Source organism: Chinchilla lanigera, unplaced genomic scaffold (genome assembly GCF_000276665.1).
Source record: "Chinchilla lanigera isolate Chin_1 unplaced genomic scaffold, ChiLan1.0 scaffold00009, whole genome shotgun sequence".
NCBI classification, from domain to species: domain Eukaryota; kingdom Metazoa; phylum Chordata; class Mammalia; order Rodentia; family Chinchillidae; genus Chinchilla; species Chinchilla lanigera.
In genome coordinates this window covers 31,981,309-32,005,286 of record NW_004955410.1, presented here as the reverse complement: position 1 = coordinate 32,005,286, position 23,978 = coordinate 31,981,309, and the positions used below count along the sequence as shown (strand labels likewise).

At 48.9% G+C, this 23,978-nt stretch overlaps 1 protein-coding gene across 1 annotated transcript in view; it reads right to left on the bottom strand.

Annotated features, from left to right (window-relative positions):
* Fam188b (family with sequence similarity 188, member B) overlaps positions 1-23,978 on the bottom strand; it is a 102,973-nt gene that overhangs the window by 41,826 nt on the left and 37,169 nt on the right. Inside the window, exons 6-9 of the mRNA XM_005377507.2 lie at positions 13,436-13,494; positions 8,593-8,699; positions 5,885-6,001; positions 4,483-4,571 (exon numbers count right to left, since the gene is read on the bottom strand). Coding sequence (XP_005377564.1) covers positions 4,483-4,571; positions 5,885-6,001; positions 8,593-8,699; positions 13,436-13,494 — 372 coding nt within the window. The remainder of the gene's footprint in view (positions 1-4,482; positions 4,572-5,884; positions 6,002-8,592; positions 8,700-13,435; positions 13,495-23,978) is intronic.

The following is a 23,978-nucleotide window of genomic DNA, read 5'->3' as shown; positions in this document are numbered from 1 at the left end:
TCTTTCTAGCACCTGGTGATGAGTTCAGGAGGGTTTGCTCCTGGATCCTCTCCCTGAGCCTGTAGACTCCATCTCTCTGCTGTCAGCACCTCTGAATCTCTGTCTCTCCCCCAGGTCCTGGGTAGTAAGTCTCCAGGCTCCCCATGCTTCCCTGGTTCTCTCTTTCTGAGACACGGAGGGACTCAGAAAGTGCAATGGTCAGGCAGTTGAGAAGCCTGGCCTCTCTCCTGGCTCACAGGTTTTGGGGAGCCCTGTGCCCTCCCTGGTCTTTGCTTCCCACCTATGAATATAGGCACTGAGTCTGATGCCCCCTGCCATCACTGCAGTCTTGCCATTCTGTCCTTTCACCTGCCCCAGAGCTGACAAGGTAGCGCATGTATGTGCGTGTGTGTGTGTGTGTGTGTGTGTGTGTGCGCGCGCGCGCGCGCGCGCACCTGCATGCTTGTCCCACAGCGACAGTGGAGGAAGAAGGATGAGATCTCCCAGCCTCTGCCTTCACTGAAGAACCCAGCAGTAGCCTTCACCAGTTGTCCCTGATGAGACCATGAGGTCCCATATTGCCTAGGAGTCAGACACATTTGTCACACTCCTACCAGGAATCAGGCACCTGGCCAGGCTCTTATAACAGGAGAAGTCTAAGAGTCCAATTCCTCCCAGGAAAATTGTCCAGGGAGGGGCGGGGAATATTACATCCTGCACTTACCCAAGTGGTTTGGAGTAAAGAGGTGTTTCTACTCTCAGCACTGTATCTCAGGACAGCCTCTCCAATGAGTTTTGAGTTCCTCAATTTCAGAAGGGAAGGGAGGGTGATAGGATAGCATCCCTGAAATTCCCTGGGCCCAGCCAGACTCTGAGGGCCTTTCCTGGCTTAGGGCTCTGCCCAGACCTTCAGGAAGAATGAGAGCTCATCTTCTCTGCTCAATATCTGCAGGCACATGCCCCCCTCAAGTGGAAAAACACCATGGCCTGGCCAGACCAACAGAGGAAAAGCAGGCTGCCTGCCTGATGGAATGAATCTTAATGAGGCCAGACAGTCCTGCAGAAAAAAACACTGCCCCTGCCAAGCAGCTTTCATTTCAGGACATCTGCCCTGGAGGGTGTCACTGCATCCTGCACTCTGCCTTCACAGAACCACCACCCCTGGCCCAGGCCTGCAGACCCCATGGGCAGGAAAGAAAAGGGCCAGCCCGGGGCTGTGAGCTGCAGATGTGTGGCTTGGCAGGCTGGCTGGCAGCAGGGTGTTGAGGTGTTCCCGCAGACAGCAGAGGACCATGCCTCCTGTTTTGAAAAACTAGATCATTTCTGAAACCCTGGAATTTCAGAATCAAAGGGAGTGCTGCAGTCCCAAAGCTACCCAGGGCACATGGTCCGTGCAAAAGCATCATCAACGTAAGTCATGTACAGGTCGGTCCACAGATGCCGAGGCGCTGGGTGGGAGTGGTTCGTGCACAACCACTCCACTTTGCTCACATCTCTGCACTCTTTTGTGCAGAACTTTTCTAAATTAGGGCAAAGAGGAGCCCTTCCTAAACAGAGCCACCCATAGTATCTCAGAGTCTAGAGGGTGTCCAATGATTGGCTCTTTCAGACACACGACCATCTAGGGCCCAGTAGCATGGTGTGTCAGGCAGGCTGTCCTGTGCCAGTCTCAGCTCTGCCATGGTACCAGCCCCTTTCTCACTAGCCCTTTCCCCTTCCTCTGCTTCTCAGCTGCTGTGAGGTGGGCAGCTTCCCTCTGACGCATCCTTCCTCTGTAGCAAAGGAACCAGCCAACCATGGACTGACCTCTCTGAAACCATGAGCCAAAATAAACCTTTCTTCCTATAAATTGATATCCTCAGGCATTTGGTCACAATGACAAAAGGCTGACTAACAAAGGGCTACAAAAGCCCTTACATCCCTTAGTGGGTGGTGTGGTAGGCAATAAGGAGCCACGCCAGCCTCGTGCCCCGGGCAGGATCAGCCCTTAATGGAAGCAACGTAAACACTACATCCTGGTTGTTGGGAAACCATCCACAGCTTTCCCCAAAAGTCCAAAGCTGAAATTCACAAGCAATTCTTCAGCCATGGGCTAAAATGAGTCATGAGACCTTGCTCACAAGGGTCAAAGCTTGTTCAGAGTAGCCAGTGGTCCCAAGAGCCCTGAGGCCCCTCTGGGGGCCTGGCTCTACATCACCTCCAGGCCCCAGGTCACACCTGCCCCTCCAAATGCAGCCTTGGCCACCCCTAGCACCACCCCACTCTTCCCTCTGCCCTCAGTCCTCTGCACATCTTGTTCTCTTTACTGGAAAACTATTCTACCTCCCCCGCTCATTTGTCTGCATAGCTCATTCATTTGTCCATGTGTTCATTCAGCAAAAATTCTGAGGGCCTCTCCTATGGACCAGGGAACTGGCTGCTTGCTGGCAACAGGGCTGTGCAACAGGCAGACTGGAAAAGCCCTGTTCTCGTGGAACTTGTGTTCTGTAGGGAGAGGGGAAGACACGGACATGTGAGTCCGCTGAAGAACAAGAGCACCGTGGTGGGGGAGGTAAGAGAGGTGGTACCAGGTGTGTCTTCCCTGGGAAGTGAGGGAAGGGCTCCGTGAAGACGGGTGCCGAGAGGAGCCATTAGGCAAAGACTTTGAGGGTATCATCTAGGAGGAGGAAAAAGAATAAGGATGTCTGTGAAGGGGAATCAGGGCTTTTTTCCTCCTTTGGACAGCAATGAGGTTAAAATGCCCTCTCCAGGAAGCCTGCCCTTCATGGCTGGGTGCAGGTGAAGCCTTGGCAGTCTGCATGTCACCCCCTGTCCTGGTTCAGTCATAATTGCCACATCTGTCCTGTTCAGCCCCATAGGCCTGCCAAGCCCCTGGGAAAGCACATCCCACATGCTTCTCGTACATGTGTGTTAGGAAGGGAGGCAGGCAGAAGCTTATGTGCTTGGAGAGTCCCTGCACCCTCTGAGGGCAGCCAGAGGTCCCTCGCTTAGCAAGAGACACCCTCCCCCGCCAGCAGTGCTCTTGGGCACTGAGCTGTGCTGGCCTCACCAGGAGTCACTGGCACAGTCTCTGCCCATGATTTAAATGTAAACTTCTACAATATGCCGGGCCAGCCATCCACAGGATGCAGAGGCGTGACCCTGCATTGACAGGAAGTAGCTGTGGACAGACCCAGGGCAGGAAGCAAAGCAACCATGGAGGTCAAGGTGAGACTGTGTTATGGAAATGTCACACAGTTAGGCCTATAGGTAGCATCTTTTGGTCTCCCCATAACCTGACAATTATCTTATAAAACAACCCGATAATTGTCTTGTGAAACAACTGAAAAAATTGTAAGATGTCAAAAAGAAAAAACTACCTTCGCTCAGACCCTGTCTGAAGCAAAATCATGTACACTGGAAAGTTGAGAACCAAGCTTGGCTGGTGCCAACCCCCATCCTTGCCCTGCTTCCAGGCAATTGCATCTCTGAACTGAGCTGGTCTTATTGTCTTGACAACACCTGGGTGTATTTTAAAGGTGCTAAAATACTCATTTTAAACAGTAAGTGCCTTTCAATAAAGTTCGGGAACTGGCAAAACTAAGCTATGGGTTTAGAGCCTGTTCAGCTCTACCTTTAGAGAAGGGGTAGGGTATCTACGGGCCATAAGCAAGAGATCCTCCTACACGCTGGGAATATTTTCTCTCTCGATCTAGGTAATGTCTCATGGGAGTGCACTTTTTTAATATTTCAACTAAAAAGAAAAACACGAGTGCCAGAGGTTCTGTAGATCTGAGGGTGACTGGGTACAAGCAAATAATTAATTGAGCATTCGAGGAGGGAGAAGAAAGAAGGCTGCCTCCTTGGGAAGGCCTTGCTGGCCTGCAGCACCTCCCCACATTTTCTCTTGGCACCAGCCATGGTGGAGTTATGCCTTTCTTGGGTCGCCGGACCTCACAGAGCATCTCTGGAGAGGGGAGAACGTATCCGATCTTCCTGCTTCCGCACTGCCTGTGCAGAGACATTCCAGAGGCATGAGCTGCCCGGGTGCAAACACTTAATGTGTGAAATGGAAAATGTGTGGCTGCCTGGAGTGGAAGCGATGTGCTGTGGGGCCAGCCGGGATGCATGGTTCAGGCTGTTGGCAGAGGGGCGCTAATGTGGAAAGGAGGTGAGCCCCGGACTGGGCCAGAGGTTCAGCAGGACAATGAAAGTGGAGAAGGCATCGCAGCTGCTGTGCAACCTTCTGAGGGGATAGTGGGCTCGGTTTCAATACTTCCAGCAGCTGCTAATCACAGGGTACAGTGCCCACCAGCCCTCCCTATTCCCAGAAAGGAAGGCAGGCGGGTCCACCGTGCACCGGTCAGCGCGGGCCCTGATGGCTGGCCGCCATGACCTCTCGCATCTTGACCTCCAGGAGACGGGAAACATCAGGGAACACACACACACTTCCCCGCTTGTTTGTTCTGGATTCTGCAGCTGCCTCGGGAAAGGCACACACCGCCAGAGCTAGCACAGACTTACACAGAGCAGTCGGCTCCACTCTCGCCTCCGAACAGGAGCTTCTGCAGCACACAGCCTTGGACGGCCGCCAGCACCCCACAGGGGCCACCCTGTAGAGAACAACGCCTGTCAGCACCAGCACCAGGGTGGGACAGAGCCTCGGTCCCACCCTGCCAGCCCTATCCCAGGGTACAGGGCACAGTCCCGCTGTACTACTCCCTCACCAGTGGGGCCCTCTGGCATGGTGATTATCTACAACCCATTGACGCTGTCGTGAAGAAGGGGTGATAAGACCTCAGTGCCCACCCTTAAAGGAAGGCTTGAGTCTGCAAGGCATTATGGGAGGAAAGTGACTATTCGCAACCAGTCATACATAAAGCCAGCAACATCACCATAGGTTTCCCATCATCCAGGGAAATGTTTCAGTGTGCGCCGGTTGAGTGTCAGTCATGTACCCGGGCCTCAAGACCCATCCTAGGGGCCTCCTCCTCCACGAAGCTTTTCATGACTGTCTCAGCTGGCAGTGAACTGGTGCAGCAGCATCTGTTATGTGAACTCTCTCTTGTCCACCCTGGGGGCCATCTCAGCACCGAACTAGATGTGCCTTTGACCCCTCCCACACCGTAATATGAGTGATTCTGGAAGAGCTCATCCTTGTACATAACAGGCTTGGCATAGCCCCCGGTGCCTAGAACACATCAGCAAACATCAGTGAAACTGAACAGCACCAACAGTGCCCAGAGCAGCAGGCCAGAGGTGCCCCTGAAGCAGGGGTTCAGGGAGAGGTGCCGAGCTTCACCTTGTGATGGAGTGGCTGAAGCCAGTGGTCTCAGCACTATTGCTTGGGCACCATGGGGCAGGGAGAGGCCTTGGGATCCTGAGGAATGGAACCTGCATGAGTTGCCCTATGCCATGCTGTGATCCTTGGTCCCAGAGTTGGAGTATCTCTGGGCCTTCCTGAGTGTATCTTGGGAACTACATCCAGGTTATGTGTAAAGCCTGCCACCTCTGTCTTTCTTGCTTCTCTTCCACGCTGCTCTCTACATTGACATCTCAGCCTTCCAAGGACTTGACTTCTACCAGGGTTCTCTACATTGACATCTCAGCCTTCCCCCTCAGCCTCTAGACTTCCCCCAGCCTCCCCTGCAAGCCCAGCATGCCCCTTCTCCTGCTCTCTCTACACAATCTGGGGCATTCTCAAGGCTCAGCCTGAGGGCTACTCCAGCACCCCCAAGCATACTCAGAGCTGCTTCCTCAGCCAGGCAGCACCCACAGCAAGTGGGTGTTCTGCTAGCATGTCCCCAAAGCAGGGCCTCCAACCCTGGAGAGTCTGCCCCAAGGACCACTCAGTAAACATGGGACTGGCAGGCCTAGGACAGCCACGATGAACACCACCCCACCCTTAAGCACAAGGGCAACCTGCCTTGTTCTGCACGATGCCATATCGTAAGGAGGCTGTGTCACTAAAGGAAAAGCTTTGAAGCTTCCATTCCTCATTGAAGCAGCAAAATGTAGAACCAAACAGCAGGGTCTTGATTTCCTGTGGAAAGAAGAGTGTTACTGGCTGTTTTCAAAGTAAACACTACCATATTAGGCATGCACATTCCTGCAGGGGTTGGACTTGACTTCTACCAGGGTAGTGCATTTTCTAGCAAAGTTGTCTCTTTCCATTTTTTTTTTTTTTCAAAGCCCATGCTTGCCTTACTTGAAAGAAGAGAAACCCAGTCTTGAGGGCCTTACCTATGGAACGTCTGAAAACCAAACCTGTCTGGGCTAACATGAGCCAAAATTTTGTAGATTCCTTATGCGGATCTTGAAATGTGAAACTTTAGCTTTCCACAGGATCTTAGGGGTCTTCTGCTCCTCCATAGGAAAGACTAGAAGCTCTCAAACATGACCTCACATTGGAATCACCTAAGGAGTTCTTAAAAATAATTCTGATACTCAGGCCTTCAGCCAGGCCAATTAAATTCAAATTCCCTAGAGTAAGATTCCCGTATCAGTAGTTTCATGCTTTTGGTTTCTTACAACGTTGGGGAGCTAATCCAGGCCCTCAAACATGCTAGGCAAGTGCTCTACTATTGAGCTACATGCCCAGCCCCGGTATCAGTAGTTTAAAAACTGAGTGATTTCACTTTGCAGCCAGGTTTGAGAAGAAGTGTTCTGGTACAGGGCTGACAAGTAATGACCTATGAATCAAATCCAGCCCTTACCTATTTTTATAAATAAAGTTTTATCAGCACAGGGCAATGTTCATTTATTTACATATTGTCTATGGCTGCTTTTACATTATAGCAATAAAGAAGAGTATTTGCAACAGACACCACAGGGCAAGCAAAACTGAAAATATGCTGCTTAATCCTTTACAGAAAAAGACTCTGTGACACAACCTGTGAGTGACCTCCCATGAACTCTGCCAGAACACCCCACCTGCTCACAGCAGCCCTTCCATTTGCTCAGAGCTGTCTTCTCTAGGCCTCTGGATGCTGTCGCTCTCACTATTCACCTCCCATCAATCCAAGCACCGCCATCCAGAGCCGCAGGATTAACCAACGCCTCCCCACTGGGAAGCACCCAACAAGGAGGTAGGACCTTGCGCTGCTCCCCCTTCATGGACCAGCCCTCTCTCAGCCACAATTTTACATCCACGGGGACTCCAAAGGCTCAAGTGAGACCCAGGACCAACAGGTGGGCTCTGTAGCTCCCCTTCGTTGTCGGGTCCCTCTCAGGACAGGCCTATCCTACTGACACCCATTACTCCCCATCAGAATCTGTTCTCTTCTTGTTTCCCTTAAGTATAAGGAACTCTGTCTATGTCAGAAGTGTTTGTGGCACCAAGTGTGGGCCGACGGCACACTGGAGGTGTGAATGCATCCGACAGCTCAGTTCTCCTCTGGTGCCAATTACAGTCATCTCGGTATTTGAATCACATTCCCTGAGAGCCTAGAACTACAGAGCTTTGGATCTCCTGGCCCAACCCCTTCTGTGTTGTCTTAGGCACAGACTGACAGCCCCTCGCTAGATGCAGGGTAGGGGACAGCCTGGAAGTCTGGGCTTTACTTGCCCCCCATCCCCTGGTCCCCCTTTTCTCTCTGCCAGCCTCACTGTTTCCTAGATGCTTTTGCTGTGCAATCTTTAGGGATACCCAAGGGTCCAAGCCCAGATAGAAATACCCTTTATAAAGAAGCCCAGCCTTGTGGCTACAGCATCCAGAGTGAGAGTCCCCAACTTCCAGTCCCCTTGAATGTGGGTTCAAAGGGGAAAATGGAAAGAGAAGGAAGCAGAGAAGGGGAAGGAAGGAAAAGAACAAAGTCTCTAGAAAAGTCTTGAGTTTGTTGATCTGTGCCCAAGTAAACACACAGTAGGTGAAAAGAGGAGGCTGGCTATGAACACAACAGTTTCCATGCTTTCTCCTGGACCCTGGATGAGAGGCCAGGGTGAGGCCATCCTGGGAGCTAAGAGTAGTGCGGAGTCCCAGACACCCCTAGAGAGCAGGCTGCTAAGCCCAGGAACCTACTCCCTATGTCCTGTGACTATGGGTCCCTTCCAGGGGTCACAGGTACAAACCTGGATGGTGCTGAACAACTGTCCACACTCCCTGTCCTTCCCTTGCTGCACAGGACCCAGGTCCACCACAACAGCCACTGCAGGAGCACAGCCAGGCTCACAGGGACAAATGTCCCATTCTCATCACACTTTGGGCTGTGCCTGGTAAGGATGTGGTGAACCAGCTCTGAGACACACGAAGAACTGGGTCCTAGCCAGGCACAATGGTGTATGGCTGAGCGTATAGAAGGCTGAGGCCGAGGATCACAGGTTCAAGGCCAGATTGGACTACATAGCAAGACTCAAATATTTTTTAAAAGAAAGAAAGAAAAAAGTGTTTGGATGAGGATAACGCACCCTTCTCCCTCACTCTTAGTCTTGGGGAGGGAAAGAGAGCTGCCAGGACCAGAACAGTTTTCCTGTCCCTTGGCTGAAATTTCTTTGACATTGCACTCAAATTTTCAATTCAGCAATAACCAAGAGATGACAATGAGAAGGACTGGGCCAAAAATGCCAAAATCATGCTGTCCACTTGAGCACATATTTAACATAGAATTCTCCTTCCACTTCTGAGGTAACACCTACCTTGGCTTCTGAGAGGTCAATGGGCTTTGACACTATCTGCATCTTGAGCATTGACGGGGCTGGAGCCAGGATGACATCTTCCCTTATCAACTCATCCTCCACGTCCTCTGGAAGAAAACCATGACCACGGTATGACCCATGGAGAATGGAACAGGAAGTCATTAACACCACAGACACTGGCAAGTTCAGAGCCAGCTTGAGCAGAAGGAGGCTCCTCCCACCTCCACCCAGCATTGGCTCTGAGCCCCCCAGGGCTTCACGAGAAGGAAAGAAAGCAGGACAAGGGGGCCCTGGTTCCTGTACAACCCATCCCCTCTCATGCCACCAGGATGCTGATGGCTGGGATTTAGCACTGGCCCACTAGAAACTGTCACATGTCGGCACACAGTGAGTTAAGTGCTGGGACCCAGGTGCAGAAAAGCCTGGCACAGAGACACCTCTGACAGAGCGGGTATGGTGCATAGGTCTGTTACCTGAGGATATGCATGACAAGGACCGAATTAGGAAAGAAGATGTGCCCAGCTCTTAAAAAATAATAATAGTAGCTCACATTTACTGACCACTTAGATTGCTTTATCCAACCCTCTTAACATCCCTATGAGAGTATTTTCTTTTTTCTTATTTTGGCAGTGCTGGGGAGGGAACCCAGACCCTCACACATGCCAGGCAAGCGCTCTACTTCTGAGCTACATCTGCAGCCCTAGAGAGTCACTGTACCTCCTCCATTGACAGATGAGGACACTGAGGCATAGAGGAGCACAGTGCCTGGCCCCACATCAGGCAAACGAAAAGTGGCAGAGACAGGCTGTGAACTGTGCTGACTGCTAATCACTCTGCCATCCTGCCTCCCCTTAGCAGCCAGCAGGGACACTAAACCATATCCAGATACTGCTCTTTTATACTTGGGGCAACTAAGACCCAGAGAGGCTTCCACTGGACTCTTTGGCAGCACCGGCCCCCAATTTCCTAGCTGGCCTAGGCCCCTTGCACTCTTCCAACCTGGCATTTACCAGAACACTCAGGCAAAGGACCCAAGGGAGACAATTTCAAGGCAAGTGTGCCAGCACAGCCAAGGGGAGCAGACTCCAGCAGGCCCTTAAACTATAGCCCCCAGAGGAGGTTCCAGAGTGGACTGGTTGGGATGAGGGGTATCAACAACCCCAGGATATGCAGCTCATATCTTATTCCACACCCTCCTTTTCTGCCCTAGGAAAGAGCCAGCCATAGCACCAGGTAAACTAGACTAAGGCTCCCGAATTAGGAGACTGATCTACCCTTAGGCTGAAGAAAAGTCTGGAATTTAAATAAAAAGCTGAATTGAAGTGAGAACCCCTCTTAGTTAGAAACCCTGAAAAAGCTACCCCATGACCTAACTTTACAAAAATAACCTAAAATAAAGACCAGATGTTCACCCAGCCTCAAGAATGGATCTTAAAAACATGGCACAGGGTAGAGAAAGTAAAAAAATCAAATGAGGTGTATAATGTGATACTATTTACATTAGGTAAAAATACATGCACACAAACAATATTACATGTGTGTGAGGACATCTGCCAGCAAAAGGACTCCGCTTAAGCCTAAGAGAATGGCTGATTATAGAGGAAGAATTTCCAGAGGGTGTGCTGGGTGAAAGGAAATAAGGAAGGGAAGGAAGAGGGAGGAGAAGGCAGGCTTTGCCTGATAGAACTGGCTGGAAGAACAGATGTAGGATTAATTTCACTGGGGCCCCAAACTAAGGGCTGCAGTAACCTGAGAGATTCCACCAGGCCCCACGCAGCATTTTCTGGAGGCACAGAAGGGACAGTATTTAAGCCTAGAGAGGGAGCAGGGTCTGCCCAGCCCCATGAAGTGAGCTAGAAGCCCAGGAAGCAGGTCCAGAAAGCACAGGAAGGGGAGCTCCTAGATGCAGGCAGCCTCCCTGGGCTTCTTGGGGAAGAACTAGCCTGGTGCAGGGAGCTGGTTTAGGACCACAGGGCAGGCCTTGGGCCCACATGTGGTGAGACCGCCATGCAAGGGAAAAACAGAGTGCTCCAGAATGACATGTCGGCCAAGCAGACAAAACCATCTGCAAATGCCAGTGGTTTGAGAATGCTATTTTTAAGGCACTCGTATAAATGTCTGGTTGAAAGTAACAAGCAGAGAGAGAGGGAGACAGAGAGAGAGAGACAGAGAGACAGACAGAGAGAAAGACAGAGGGAGACAGAGAGAGAGAGAGAGAGAGAAGGCACACATTTCATTTCAAGCAGGAGTCCACAGGGAGAATGGCCTGGCCTAATAGCTGTTTATCCATATGAGCCATTTGAATATTACATCTTTATCAGTGGGTCAGTATTTCCCACTAACCCCCAAATGTCTTCTGCAATTCTCCAGGCTTCCACTCTGATAAAAGCCTCTCCCTCTGCCCACTTTCTGGGGCACCCCAGGTTGCAACCTCAGCCCTCTCCCACTCACACACTGCTGCAGAATGCCTCACACCTGCCTGCCACCCTCTTCCCGCCACTGTTACAGGGATGTGTCATTACTTTTCTATTTTTTATTAAGTTCTTTATTGAGCACCCTTGACTGATGTGCCAGGGACAACACGGAGCTGGGGAAGTCGAATTCTGATGAAGGCTTTCAAAGAGCTCCCTGCCCAGAGGGGGAGACAGTCCTTGATGAATTATAATACAATACAGTAAGTGGGTGCAGAAATAAGAAGCAGTACAAGGGTCTTTAGCAGCAATGAATTCTGCCATAAAAGGTCAGGGAGTGTGGGGCTGGGGATTTAGCTCAGCAGCACAGCGCCTGCTTGGCAAGTGCGAGGTTGTGAGTTCAATTCCCAGTACCAGAAAAAAGCAAACAAATAAACAAACAAAAAAAACAAAAAAAGGTCAGGGAGTGGCCCATAGAGACGGAATTTGAGCAGGACCCTGAAATACCCAAAGGGCTCTCCAGGGAGCACAGAGCCTCATCACTGCTTTTCTGGACCATTCCAAGGCCCCCTCACAGTCTCTGATGTCCAGGCGCTTACCGTAAAATCCATCTAACACCAAAGTTCTGGCTGTATCACCCCTACAGCAGATGCTCAGGGCCCCTTACTACCCCATGGCTCCACGCAACCCTTGTGTACAGCACTCACAGGCCTCTGCCACAGCAGCCTTTGCCCCAGCCCCATGGCCCCGGCCCCCCACTTCCTGTAGGCCACCTGCCTTTCTCACTCCAGGCCTTTGCCTATGCATTTCCTCCCACACCTCTTTTTGGCAAGATCTCGCCTACCCTTCAAAGTCCAGCCTAAATGCTACCTTGCTATGGAAACTTCCAGAACCCAGCACAGAACTTGGCATCTGCTTTCTCAAAGCATTTGGGCACACTGGTCGTATGCTTCATGCACCGCCATGGTAGGACACCCTCTCTCCTCTGTCCCCCAGCCGTGCCCTCCTTCACTCTTCTGGTCTGCCTCAGAGCATTTCCTATGCCCTGGTGGGGACCCACTGACAAAAGTCACTGAACCAAACCACAGGAAACTGGACTGGGATGGGCAGGGGTGATGCCCCTCTAATCAAAGGTGATGGCTGTTTCTGCACCACTGCTGCGCCCCCTTTCCCCTAACACTACTCTTTGCTGTTCCCTGATCCCTGAACTCCCTGGGTGACTATGTGCCCTGGGCTGTTATTCTTTATCTCCTTTTCCTTTGCTAAATAGTTAGCTGAGCCACGTGAACATGCACACACCAAACAGCTGGCTTCTGAGAATTGCTAAAAGCCTTCCTTTTAACAGAAGCTCTCTGGGTTCTGAAGGCTGGAAACTTCTTTGCTTTCTGCCCAAACATGAGGGCCTGTCATCAGGAAGTCTTCAAGTGCAGTGCCTCCCAGAAGGCTGTGGATGTCAGGGCTCCCTGACTCCATCCTTTACTCTGCACAGTCATGGACAGAAACCTGCCCTTCCTGTGCAGGGCCAGATCACCCCGCCAGCCATTTCTGGTAATTAAGACTCAGAGGCTCTGTTACCTCTGAAGAGAGTTAAGCAGCATAAACAATCCCTGTCTCTGCTGTTCAGGGGCCTGGTCCTCACTTTCAACTAGATCAAAGCAGACCATGAGGCCCCACATCTCACACAAGGTACTTCTAAGGGGGCACTGCTTTCTTCTTACAGCTTAAAAGGGAATACTTAGAGGGGAGAACAAAAGTGTGTGAACAGCTCTCATATGCCAAAACAGCCAACAGGTAAGTGGCTGTCTTCCAGAAGAGGAGCAAATGTCAACAGCACTCAAGTTCATCTTCTCATGTCCTATCCCTGGCCCAGCATCCTCAGTTTTACAGCTGCATTTGCCAAGCTCTTGGTCTTCAAGGAGCAGCAATTTGCAGGGAGGAACAAAAACTACTTCAAAATTAAGAGCAGAATAAAATGTTCTTTATCTTGGTCTTAGAGAGTAGCTCCATAGGCGTATCCATATGGTATATGTTTGTATTTTACCAAATATGTTTGTAAGCTTTCAAAAAGGATAGACCTGTCTGACAGAGCTACACTGGTATTCTGAAAAGCTCAATAGAACTGTATCCTAAAAATCTCCATAGGCTCTGAATGGTTCTAAAGAAACTGCCAATGCAGAGAGGCTTTCTCTGGTCCAGCAGTGTGCCTCCTGAAATGACTAGACTGCTTAGAAGGACTTCTCTGGGAGAAAAAAAAAGCAGGCAGTGGAAAAGATGTGGACAGAAAAGAGACGCCTGCCCCTGCTTCCTGAGGTCACAGGGGGAGGAAAAAAGCCCCTATCCCTGCTCAGAGAAAATACCCATCACTCACCGTCTCCCAGAGGGAGCGGCTGAGGGGACCCTGCAGGCACAATAGAGGCACCCACTATACCTACCAAGCTGCAGGGCATCCAGCTCATCATCCACCTTGTTGGACGCTGGTAACTGACTCTTCCTGGAAAAGATAAAATGTCAGTGAGCCAGAACAGCATGACAGAGAGACACAAGCAGCAGAGCAAAGAAGACTGGGAGGGGCCCTGGATGGGAGTCTAGAGGTGGCACTGCTGGGTCCTGCCATGCAGGATGTGTCTTGATTGAATGGCTCTCTCTTAGCCAGGGGTACCACATAGCATAGAACCAAATGGCCTCCAAGGGACCCGATAGTGCTGGGTTCTCACAAGGAAGCCGAACACCAACCATGCTGGACACCGACCTCTGTAGTTTGATACCTGCCAGTCACCGAATGCCAACATATTCCACTGGTGTCACTGCAGTAATGTTGGGAGACACACTTACAAAGAGATCAAGTTTTTCTGATCATTGCACAGGATGTTTTCATCTCATCTCCATGAGCTTTTTCTTTGCTTGCTTCCCCTCTCCCAGCCTCCCTGTAAAATCATCAGCAGCTACTTAAAAGAGCCCTCTAAAATGCATTAGTATGTGTAAAGGAACCCGTCCTGTACCTTCCCATTACCTGAAAAGTCACCTTGTGATTCTGACTTGCAAATTCAGGTGCGTGCACACTGAACTTAAAGTGGCCCCCTTGAACTCTTTTTTTTCCCTCCAGCATGCATCAATCTAAACTAAAGGAAAATCACTTTTGAAAAGCACTTATTAAAAATAATAATATTACATCACTCTCTGAAAACCCATTTACTATGTTAAAAACTGACAGCCCTTTTGAATGTGGCACTGAAATATATTTTCCTCCAACATCCTTGCAGGGCAAGATAGGACTGGAGTAACAATCACAGTCTTGCCACAGTGCACTCTATTGAATTGGTTTCCTCCACAAGATGTATGAAGGGTGTGAGGGGAAGACTGGGGGACGTGCAGTACACAACCCACGTGCAAGCACACGCTGCTTTGCACTTGGTTTCTCTGCTGGCTCCAGAACACCGAGCTCCTCCACCTCCCTCTCAGGCAGCTCCCCCAACCTTCCCACTCGCTAGAGCATTTCCTCCACTTGAGTCTGACCCCTCCAGGATTCTAGCAATGTGCTTATGGGGAATGGTGCAAGGATGAGCTGGAAAGAGGGGTCACAGCTCAGAGGGTGGGGAGAAGGATGTGGAGGTGCAGCCAATAGGAGCACCCCGCTGGGAAGGGATGAACCACACTTCCCTCCAAAGCCTCTGCCAGGCCACATTTCTCCATCTCTACCTGCTCTGCCCAGAGGACAAGGAACTGCGCTCCCCTCTCTCTTCTCTATCAGAAAGTGAGGGTGGAGGTGCTTGGGGTAGGCGGCCTCTACAATCTATCTTCCGCCACGTCAGGCAGGGGCAAAGACAGTTGCAAGCACTCATGGTCATCTCTCCTGAACCCTCTTCAGCTCTCAGTCTCTTGATCTCACACCCAGATTATGCCAGTGACCTCTAATGCCTTCATGATTTCCTGCACCCCACACCGTCACATGTCACCTTTCTACAAAGCAAGTCTGATCATGGCTCAGTCACTTGGCAGCAAGTCTTCACATGTTCCCTGTCATCACCACCCCACCATCAACAGCAACCACAACCACATTTATAAAAATAACAACAGCAACAATAAGAAATTCCCTCTGGCTCCTTTGACCATTCCAGGCCCTGTGCAGAGTACTCTGAAAGCCTTCAATGTCATCTGCTTCTCAGAATAGCTTTATGAAGCAACTATTCCACCTCACTAAACAGAGAGGTTTAGACATTTTTCCAGGGTAATACAGTAAACGTCAGCACAGAAATTTAAACAGCAGCTATAACTCCAAAGGTAATGGGAGCAGCCACCACATATAACAGATTCCTTATAAAATAAAGGTCAGGCTCACTAGAGTACCCTATAAGACTCCCCCTGAGCTGGTCACCCGCCACTCAGGTTTACCTCACTCTAGGCCCTCATGTTTCCTCTGCATTTCCAGTGTTGAACAACTCAGCCCAAGACACTCCAACTTTTCATAAGCTACTCACCCATGTGGAGTGTCTTTTGACAAACTCATACTAAGCCTCTGTAGTGAACTGACAACTGGTGGTCAACCTGTAACCCCCAGCTGAACTGAGTAAGTGTGGTGCTGGGTGTGCAAGGCCCACCTGAGGACTATTGCCAGCAGCATAAGAGGCAGAATGGAGAAGAAGAAATAAGGCTGTTAGGAGCTGAGAAAGGCTATTGGGAGCAAAAGAGAGGTTGTAAGGAGCTGCTGGTTCTTTTGGAGGAGCTTGTCATGCTGGCTTTCCTGATGAACTTGGCTGTTTTCATCCTCCAAGGAGCTCAGAACCTTGTTAGCACTGAGAATAGTTTTGGTTCACTTTGGGGGAGCTCTGACCCTCACTTTGAGCATTGCTTCCTGGTTCAGGAGGGGAAGATGGTACACCTAGTCTCCTGAGAAGCTTGCTGTGTTGGCTTCTTTGATGGGAACTTGGCCATCTTGATCATTGGAGGAGCTCGGGACCTCACTGTTGCTGGGGATGGCTATGGTACCTTTCAGGGGAGCTCTGGTTCTTCTGAGCATCACTTTCTGACTCCAGTGCAGATCCCTCAGCCTACTGGCACAGATCCTTCATCCTGCTGACATAGACTTTCTAGATTCCACCACTGATCTTTGGGCCTTCCCAGCACAGATTCATGAAACAGGCCTGCATGAGACATTGTCATGGGCTCTAGGCCTCCAGGTGGACTCATGGGAGGCATTATTATCTGCTCTAGGTCTTCAGCTGGACTCATGCAGGACATTATCACGGGATCCAGGCCCTCAGCTGGATTCCTGGTCCTTAGTGTGTAGACAGATTTCCTGCACTCTCTTAGGTATATCATTCCTTGGGTGAGTACTGTAAATAATCTTATAAAATATGTGTCCTGTATTATATTGTTTCCCTTGCAAAATATCCTCCAAACCAACACAGCCTCCAAAACCTAACTGCAATATTCCTTTCCCCTCAACTCACTCACTCAGCGTCAGTGTGTGGTTATCTAGCAGGCTTCACTCCCTTCCTGGAGGACTCCTAGATGTGTAAAATAAACAAGCATAAATTGCATGACATGATGCGGTCACCTGGCCCACCCATATCCTAGACCCCAGAGTCTGCAAATGTTATCTTATATAGCAAAGGGATTTCTGCAAATGGGATTTAGTTGAGGACCTTGGGGTGGAGAGATTTTCCTGGATTCTCCAGGCAAGACGTACTCACAGGGTCCTTATGAGAGGAAGGCAGAAGAACTCTGACACAGATGAGATGTGATGACAGAGGTAGAACTGGAGTGGAGTGTGCTGCAGATGGAGGAAGACCCACAGGCAAGAGTACAGTAGGCACAAGAGGGTGAGAAAGACAAGGAAATAGACTTCCCAGAGCCACGAGAGAGACCCTGCCCCAGTAATAGCCTGTCTTTAGCCCAGCGGAGTTGGTTTCAGATTTCAGCCCTCCAGAACTGTGAGATAATAAATTCATATTGTTTTAAGCCACTGGGTTTGGTAATAGTGGACCTACCAGAAAGAGAAAGAGAAAGAGAAAAGTTTTAGAATAAAGATAGATTACCTACAAACAGCCAAGGAAAAGTGCCACACCTGGTAAGAAAAGTAACTAAGGGGAAAGAGAGGACCAGAGGATGCTCTTAGTCTCTCATGTCCCAGGTGTCCAGCCCAGTGAGCCATAAACAGGTGCTGAATGCCAAGGTGACTCTCGCAGAAGCCAGGTAACTTACACAGGGTCACACAACTTCAAAGTGCCAGACCAGGACTAAAATGCAGGCCACTGTCTCCAAATGCTATACTTTGATCTTCCTATTAATTTGCACATCCTTCTCCTGTCCAGAAACCTCCATCACTCCCTGGGAGCCATGGGACAAAGTCCAGTCCTTCCAAGTGTTCTCAGTGGCTCCTAAGGGCAGTTGAGTGGCCACCAGCCACAGTGAGAGGGTGGGGATGATGTCCCACTGAGCAGGGAACAGCCGGTCCTCACCCTGGTCATAGGACTTCCACCCGGAGGGCCATCCATCAGCTGTAGGAGCAGCTTAGACGCTTTGTACCCGTTTCCCATTGATGTCCTCACCAAAGGAGACTTCAAGCAGGGTCACACACTGAGAATGTGCCCATTGTTCCTTTCATGTGCCCCTTTGTGGCATAGCATTGCAGAGTTTAAAAGGTCAGTTTGAAAGCATGCTCTTGCCTTTGAGTGAAAACTATTATGAAAAATAATAACAAAAAGATAAATCAAGGGATTCAAAATTCTTTTTCAAAGTGTGATTGTGCAGATAACCCAGAGATATGTGTCAAAGTGTGCATCTAATGAATGCATGGAGTCAAGCAGTAGATATCCAGCTTGCCTGCTTTGTCTGAAGTCTCTCCCTTCCACTCCAGCTTCTCTCTATGCCCCACAGGGAAAACAAGGCCCAGGGCACTGTATTCAAGGCCATGAAGGACCAGGACTCAGCCTCTGAGCAGCCAATTTCCCGGCTCGATCAGTAGAAAAGAGTCACTGGGAGACCTTGGTTCTTGCCCCTGCTCGTGTCTACCTTGTGTGGCTTGAGCAAATCATGCAGTCTCTGTGAGCATATGATTCCTCTTTGCACTGTGGAGGGAGCCTCGGAGCTTCTACTCACTGTGGAACGTGACCAGTACAGGGGCTCTGAAGGACAGAGTGCAGGGGCTCTGAAAGGTTTCTGAAAGTTACCATAATGTCTGAATTTTACTTTCAAAAGTATCATCAAAATGTGTGTGGATAGTAATACATTTAGTACATATTGGGGAGGAGGAGAGAAGAGAGAAGACAAATCTGACAAAAATCTTAGCAATGGCTGAATTTAGGAGGAAGGTGTATAAATGTCTATTATACCATTCTTCCAACTTCTCTGCAGGATTGAGCTTTTGTAAGGTTAGGAAGTTAGATTGGATTTAAAGGAGAGATAATGGACTCTAGGGAGGTATCTGCTGACAATATGGAGAATGTAACTCAGGACAAAGATAAAATATATGAGAAAGAAAATAAAAGATATAGGGGAAAATGCTGAAGGCAGGATATATTCAAATAGGAACTATGAAGGAAAGTAAAAACAGTGTGAGAAAGGACAATATTGAAAGATTACTGCAAAGAACTTTCCACCGTGCACCTTCATAGAAGCACACCCACTCTCAATGACACATGTGCATTAAATGCACACCTTAGTGTCGCATATTAGACCTAACAATACCAGAGAGAAAGAGAAAATTTTTAGGAGAAAGGTAGATTATCTACAGACAACAATGACTCTAACTTCAGACTTCTCAGTAGCAACAATCAAAGCCATAAGACAATGAGATGACACTTTGGGAGTGCTGAGAAAAATTAACAGCTGACGTGGAAGTTCCCAGCTAAAATATCACTAAAGGTAAGGACAAAGGGATAATATTCTTGAGCATTTACTGTCGCAGTCCTTCACTGAGTGAACTACTAGAGGGTATATTTCAGGGAGAAGAAAGGTGAACCTGACAGAACAGGCAGTCAGCTAGGTGTGAGCTGGAGCAGGGAGGAAGGCGGCTGAGCCAGGAAGGAAAATTTCCAACAGACAGTGGGCAGGGTTTCCTGAGTGAGCAGTCTCAGGTCTTCCCTAGAAAGCCACAAGTCTCTTTACCTGTCACACACACACAGCTTTGTGAGTGTGGGGTCAGTGCATGTGCATGTAAGGTACTCAAACACCATGTCAGCCTAATCGGACTCCTATGGCCCAATGAGGTCTCAATACATCTGTATTGCAGTTGTGACTTTGGCAACCATCTTCATTCTGGCCAGGACCAGGTAAGACTAAAAACTCTCCCAATGTGCATGTAGAGTCCCTCTGTTGATTGGACAGAGCCCCATTAAGTACAACCCTCAACCATTTCTCCAAGTTACAGGAAAACAAAAGAGAAGCTGATTCTTGTTTTCACTGCAATTGTCTCCTTCAACCTGTGTCTAGTCTCCCCTCTTGCCTGGCCCATTACAAACCAACCTTGATTTTCAAGGCACTCAACCCCTCCAGAGGTACCCACTCTCCCATCTTGAGGGTGCACTGTGCTTAATAAACTGTTCTCTACTTACTACTCTACAAACATGCATGACAGTTATGCTTGTCCCTCAGTAAACTCACTCAGTAAACTCACTAAACCTGCTACTTGCAGACTCTGAGCTCCTTCTGCAGGGGGATCCAAGAACCAAGACACGCTTGTTATACAACACAGACATCAGCTGCATGACAAAAATCTAGTAACAAACCCACGAGGAAAGAGCTGGGCAAAAGCAATGGTGAGAAATCAGTAAACATTTAAATAAACCTAAATGATCGTGGACAATAAAAACAGTAGCAGGAACTAATTTGGGGGTAGTTTAAAAAATGAAGCTGAAATAATAGTAATAAACAGCGAACATGGAAAGAGGGTGATCATCAAAGTCTTCCAAAATTTTTACATTTTTTGAGGAGATATAAAAAGTGATTAAGGGCTGGGGATATAGCTCAGCAGCACAACACCTGCCTGGCAAGTGCCAGGTCCTGAGTTTGATTCCTGGTTCCAAAAAGAAACAAACAACAGAAAAAGTGATTAAACTTGAACCTGAAAGCCAATTATGATTAAAAATTTAAGTAACTCCTAAAACAGTAAAAACAGGGTGTACAATTTTCAAATCAGAAAAGAGAACAAAAACATGCAAATTTGCAAGAAAGTGTCAGTGGAAACAGTTGGGCAGTTCCTCAAAAAGTTTAGCATTCCTATCTGACTCTACCATCACTACCCCATACACCAAGCCCCAAAGACTGAAAACAAACCCATATATGTAGACAAATATTCTTAGCAGCACTATTTGCAACAGCCACAAGGTACAAACAACCCAGATGACTGTCAGCAAATGAGCAGGTAAACAAAATACTATATATCCATACAGTGGAGTATCATTCTACCACAAAAAGGAATGAAATATTGATACATGAATCTCCACCATGTTATGCAAAGGGAAACAGGACAAACACCAAAGACCACATATAACTGTATAATTATAACTCCATGTATATGAAATATCACAGACTGGCTGTAGAAGCTGAGGGGAGGTAAGAATGCATGTGTAAAAAGCAAATACCTGTATATAGTGTTTAAAAATAACTCTTAGCAAGCTCTTCCTTGCTACATGCATTCAAATGGTACAGAATATTCTACTTAACACAGTCACTGGATCCATCAGTGTAAGACCTGGTAACAAGATAAGCATGTCGGACATCCACCCATGGTACACAGTATTAGACTCAAATGGCACTAGAGGCAGTGTAACAAGACAAGGGGACCTGACAGGCCCAGGACCAGCGTCCAGATTCCCTGCCATATAGGAGCCAGACAAGCCACACACCAGCGCAGGTCAGAGATTAACACCATCTGCTAATCAGATCAGTGAATCTCGCTTTTCCTTTAGCCTGACTCCTCTCTGAGAGCTGAAGGGACAAGGACATCTGGTGATCCCGGCCCTTTAGACTCAGAGGTCCCCACCTCAAGCACTTTGGAGGTGGCCATGTAGCGCTCAAGTCCCTAACACTGACTTCGCATAGGCCCTTGCATTTAAGGTGCTTATTAAGGACTAACCCCTGCCCCCAGCAGCAGTATGCTTTGTGAGTCACCCCAAGGGCAAGCTAATATTAAAAAAGGCTTTAAAAAATCTAAGTGGTCCACAGAATGAAATTTTTTTTCTTTTCACTTTCCTGCTCCCCGTTTGTCTTGGGGTTCTGATGGAGTGGGCCCAGCCATGGGCCTGAGGGAAAGATGAGGAACAGAACTATGGTCAGATTTGGGCAGAACTGGGGTCACCTGGCATAATCACTGGTGTCATGGACAACAGACAAGGAAACGGAGCTCTGGGGCGCGGAAGGGAGTGTTTCCCACTGTCTTCACTTCTGCTCGCTCCTTCTGACGTGTGGGAGGGCTGTAGGCCTCTGCAGGGGCTTCCTTCTCTTCCCTTGGCCACCAGATAGGCAGGCGGTTTTAAAATTAAGTCATAGAGAACATGGGGTCTCACAGGGATTCAGTTATGCAGAAGTCATTGTGTGCACAGGCATCACAATGTATAGAGACTTTAACAGATCTCAACTTATACCCTCCAGTTTCCAGTTCTCCAGCTGCTGACCTGCAACATATAAAAACCATTTTCCCCAGTTGCTCCCTCTCTCTCTCTCTCTCTCTCTCTCTCTCTCCTTTGTTCTTAAGGATGTGGAAAACCTGACTAAAACTGCCTGATCTGACATTTCCTGTAAGAAAGTTCTCTGCTTGGAATACCATAGAAACAACTTGCTTCAACAATTCAATGCAAATAAACTATCTTCCTGATACAAGTGAAAAATCCATAATTGGGCACTGAGCTGCATTCCCAGATCTCTCTCATCCGGGTCCATGATGACGAGGGTTGGAACGATAGGGATCGCCTGGTGAGGATGGATTGGAGGTAGGAGCCACGGATGGCCGGCATCCTCCTGGAAAAGCCATTGGGCTGGGCTGGTGAGTTGGAGAGAACACAGGCTGTACCCCGGCCTCCTGAACCATTGTTCTTTGGGGGTGATTTCTCAGCGCTATTAACTCTCTTTCCGTACGTGCACTCCCAACAGGTCTTGGCACAAGCCCTGCACAAGAAACATGCAAAGCCAGAGCAGGATCCAAAATCATGTCCAACACTTCTCCTTCCTGTATATCTATTCCATGAGTCAGGCTGGGTCCTGGAACATTCCAGGAACAGCAAAGACATTTACCCTAGGCTTAGATTCAGAGGGTTCCTTCGAGGGCACATAGTTTGCAAAACAAAACTATACTGCATTTGACCTTCCCCAATATTATTCTGTTAATCTTCCAGTCTGGCTCACGGCCTAGGCATACAACTGGTCTTTAATGAATGCTCCCTCTGGAAACCAAAGAGAACTCAGAGTTCACATAGACACAGTTTGTGAGCTGAAAGGCTAGAAAGCTAATCCGGACCACCTAGTCCCGTGGTGGCAAACCTGTGGCACATGTACCACAGCAGGCTGCTTGTATAATTGAAAGCTCTAAAAGGTTCACCAGAACTGATCCAACCAGGTAACCCAGGAGGGGGAGCAGGAGCAGCCGAGCTTTCCCTGCAGCCCACCAGGTAATAGGTCAAGCCAGACATGGAACTGCAGGCTGCATACCCTCAGCTCAGTCATTTTCATGTTTCCCATCTGCATGTTAGAAGCACTGGTTGAATTTGCTTCACATCCAAAACACATTAGGACAGATGCTCTTCCCCCAGGGAGACACAATCCAGCAGGGCTGTGTGGTCCTCCCAAGACATATCTCCCTGCCTACTCTGGCACACAAGGTTGCAGGATTGTGAGTTGCTCAACAGACAGCAAAAATATGTGCAGAGGCGATGTTACTTCAGGGAACAAATATCTCCTAAAGACAAAAGTGACCTCTATGGAGCCCATCCCTGCAACATGGCCCAGTTCACTGAGTAATCATTCGCCCTTCTCAGCCAGGCAGTTCACCAAGCCAATGGTGGTGGACCATGAGTTCATCGTGGTCTCATCTCTGCCTCCCTGTGCACTAGCATGGGATGCTGGGTCACCCACTGTGGACAGCAGGAGACGTCAATGCTGAAGATGTGATGGTGAGCCTGGCCCATCGCACAGGGATCCCAAGTGTGAGCAGGGCCCACAGCTAGCCAGAGGACCACTGAAGCTGCTTCTGATCGGGGATACTCAGCAGCCTGACCTCTCCTCCAAGGGACTGAGGACAAAATGGAGATGACTACAGCAGGGACAGAGATCCAGCTCTGACTCCCCAAGCCTGGTGCAAGAGCCCAGGATGGAAAGGATTATCTCTACAATCCTGGCCTTGTCCCAAAGACTCTAAAGTCATTGTTGGAGTTATAAAAGGGAAGGTTCCGAGAGGCTGCCTAAAGGGCATTACGTAAGAGTTGCCACTGGTTTCCATGGTGGACTGGAAAGCTATGTGTTGTTTTTTTTTTTAGCTGCTAGGAGAAGCTACTTTGGGGAAGTCCTGCCTTTAACTATCCTTCTAAAGGCCAACCAGCACATCCAGGGAAGTGAGCCACACCAGCAAGATGGGTCGACTTTCTCTCAAGCCTATCAAATATTCAATCCACTTCAGCTGTTTGATTAAACATGCCAAGGGGTAGTGTGAAACAACTACTCAAACGAAGTATTATATTCTAAACTCACAGAACATTCCTCTACTTAAGCATTTATTAAAGAACTGTGAGCAGCGTGTTTGGAACAGCACCGTCTGGGCCCAAGATCAACTCCACAACCATTCAGAAAGAGGGAAATGTGGATTCAATTGCTTGTAGAAAGCTGAAGGCGCTCACCCTTAGAAGCACTTATTTTAGGGGCTCATGACCTTCTCCACGTGACCCTGGGTAAATACATACCTTTCCTGGGCTTCGACTTCCCTTTCTGTGACATTCCAGGGATTCTAAATATACTATGGTTTTTGCCCTTACAACAGTAAGGCTTATC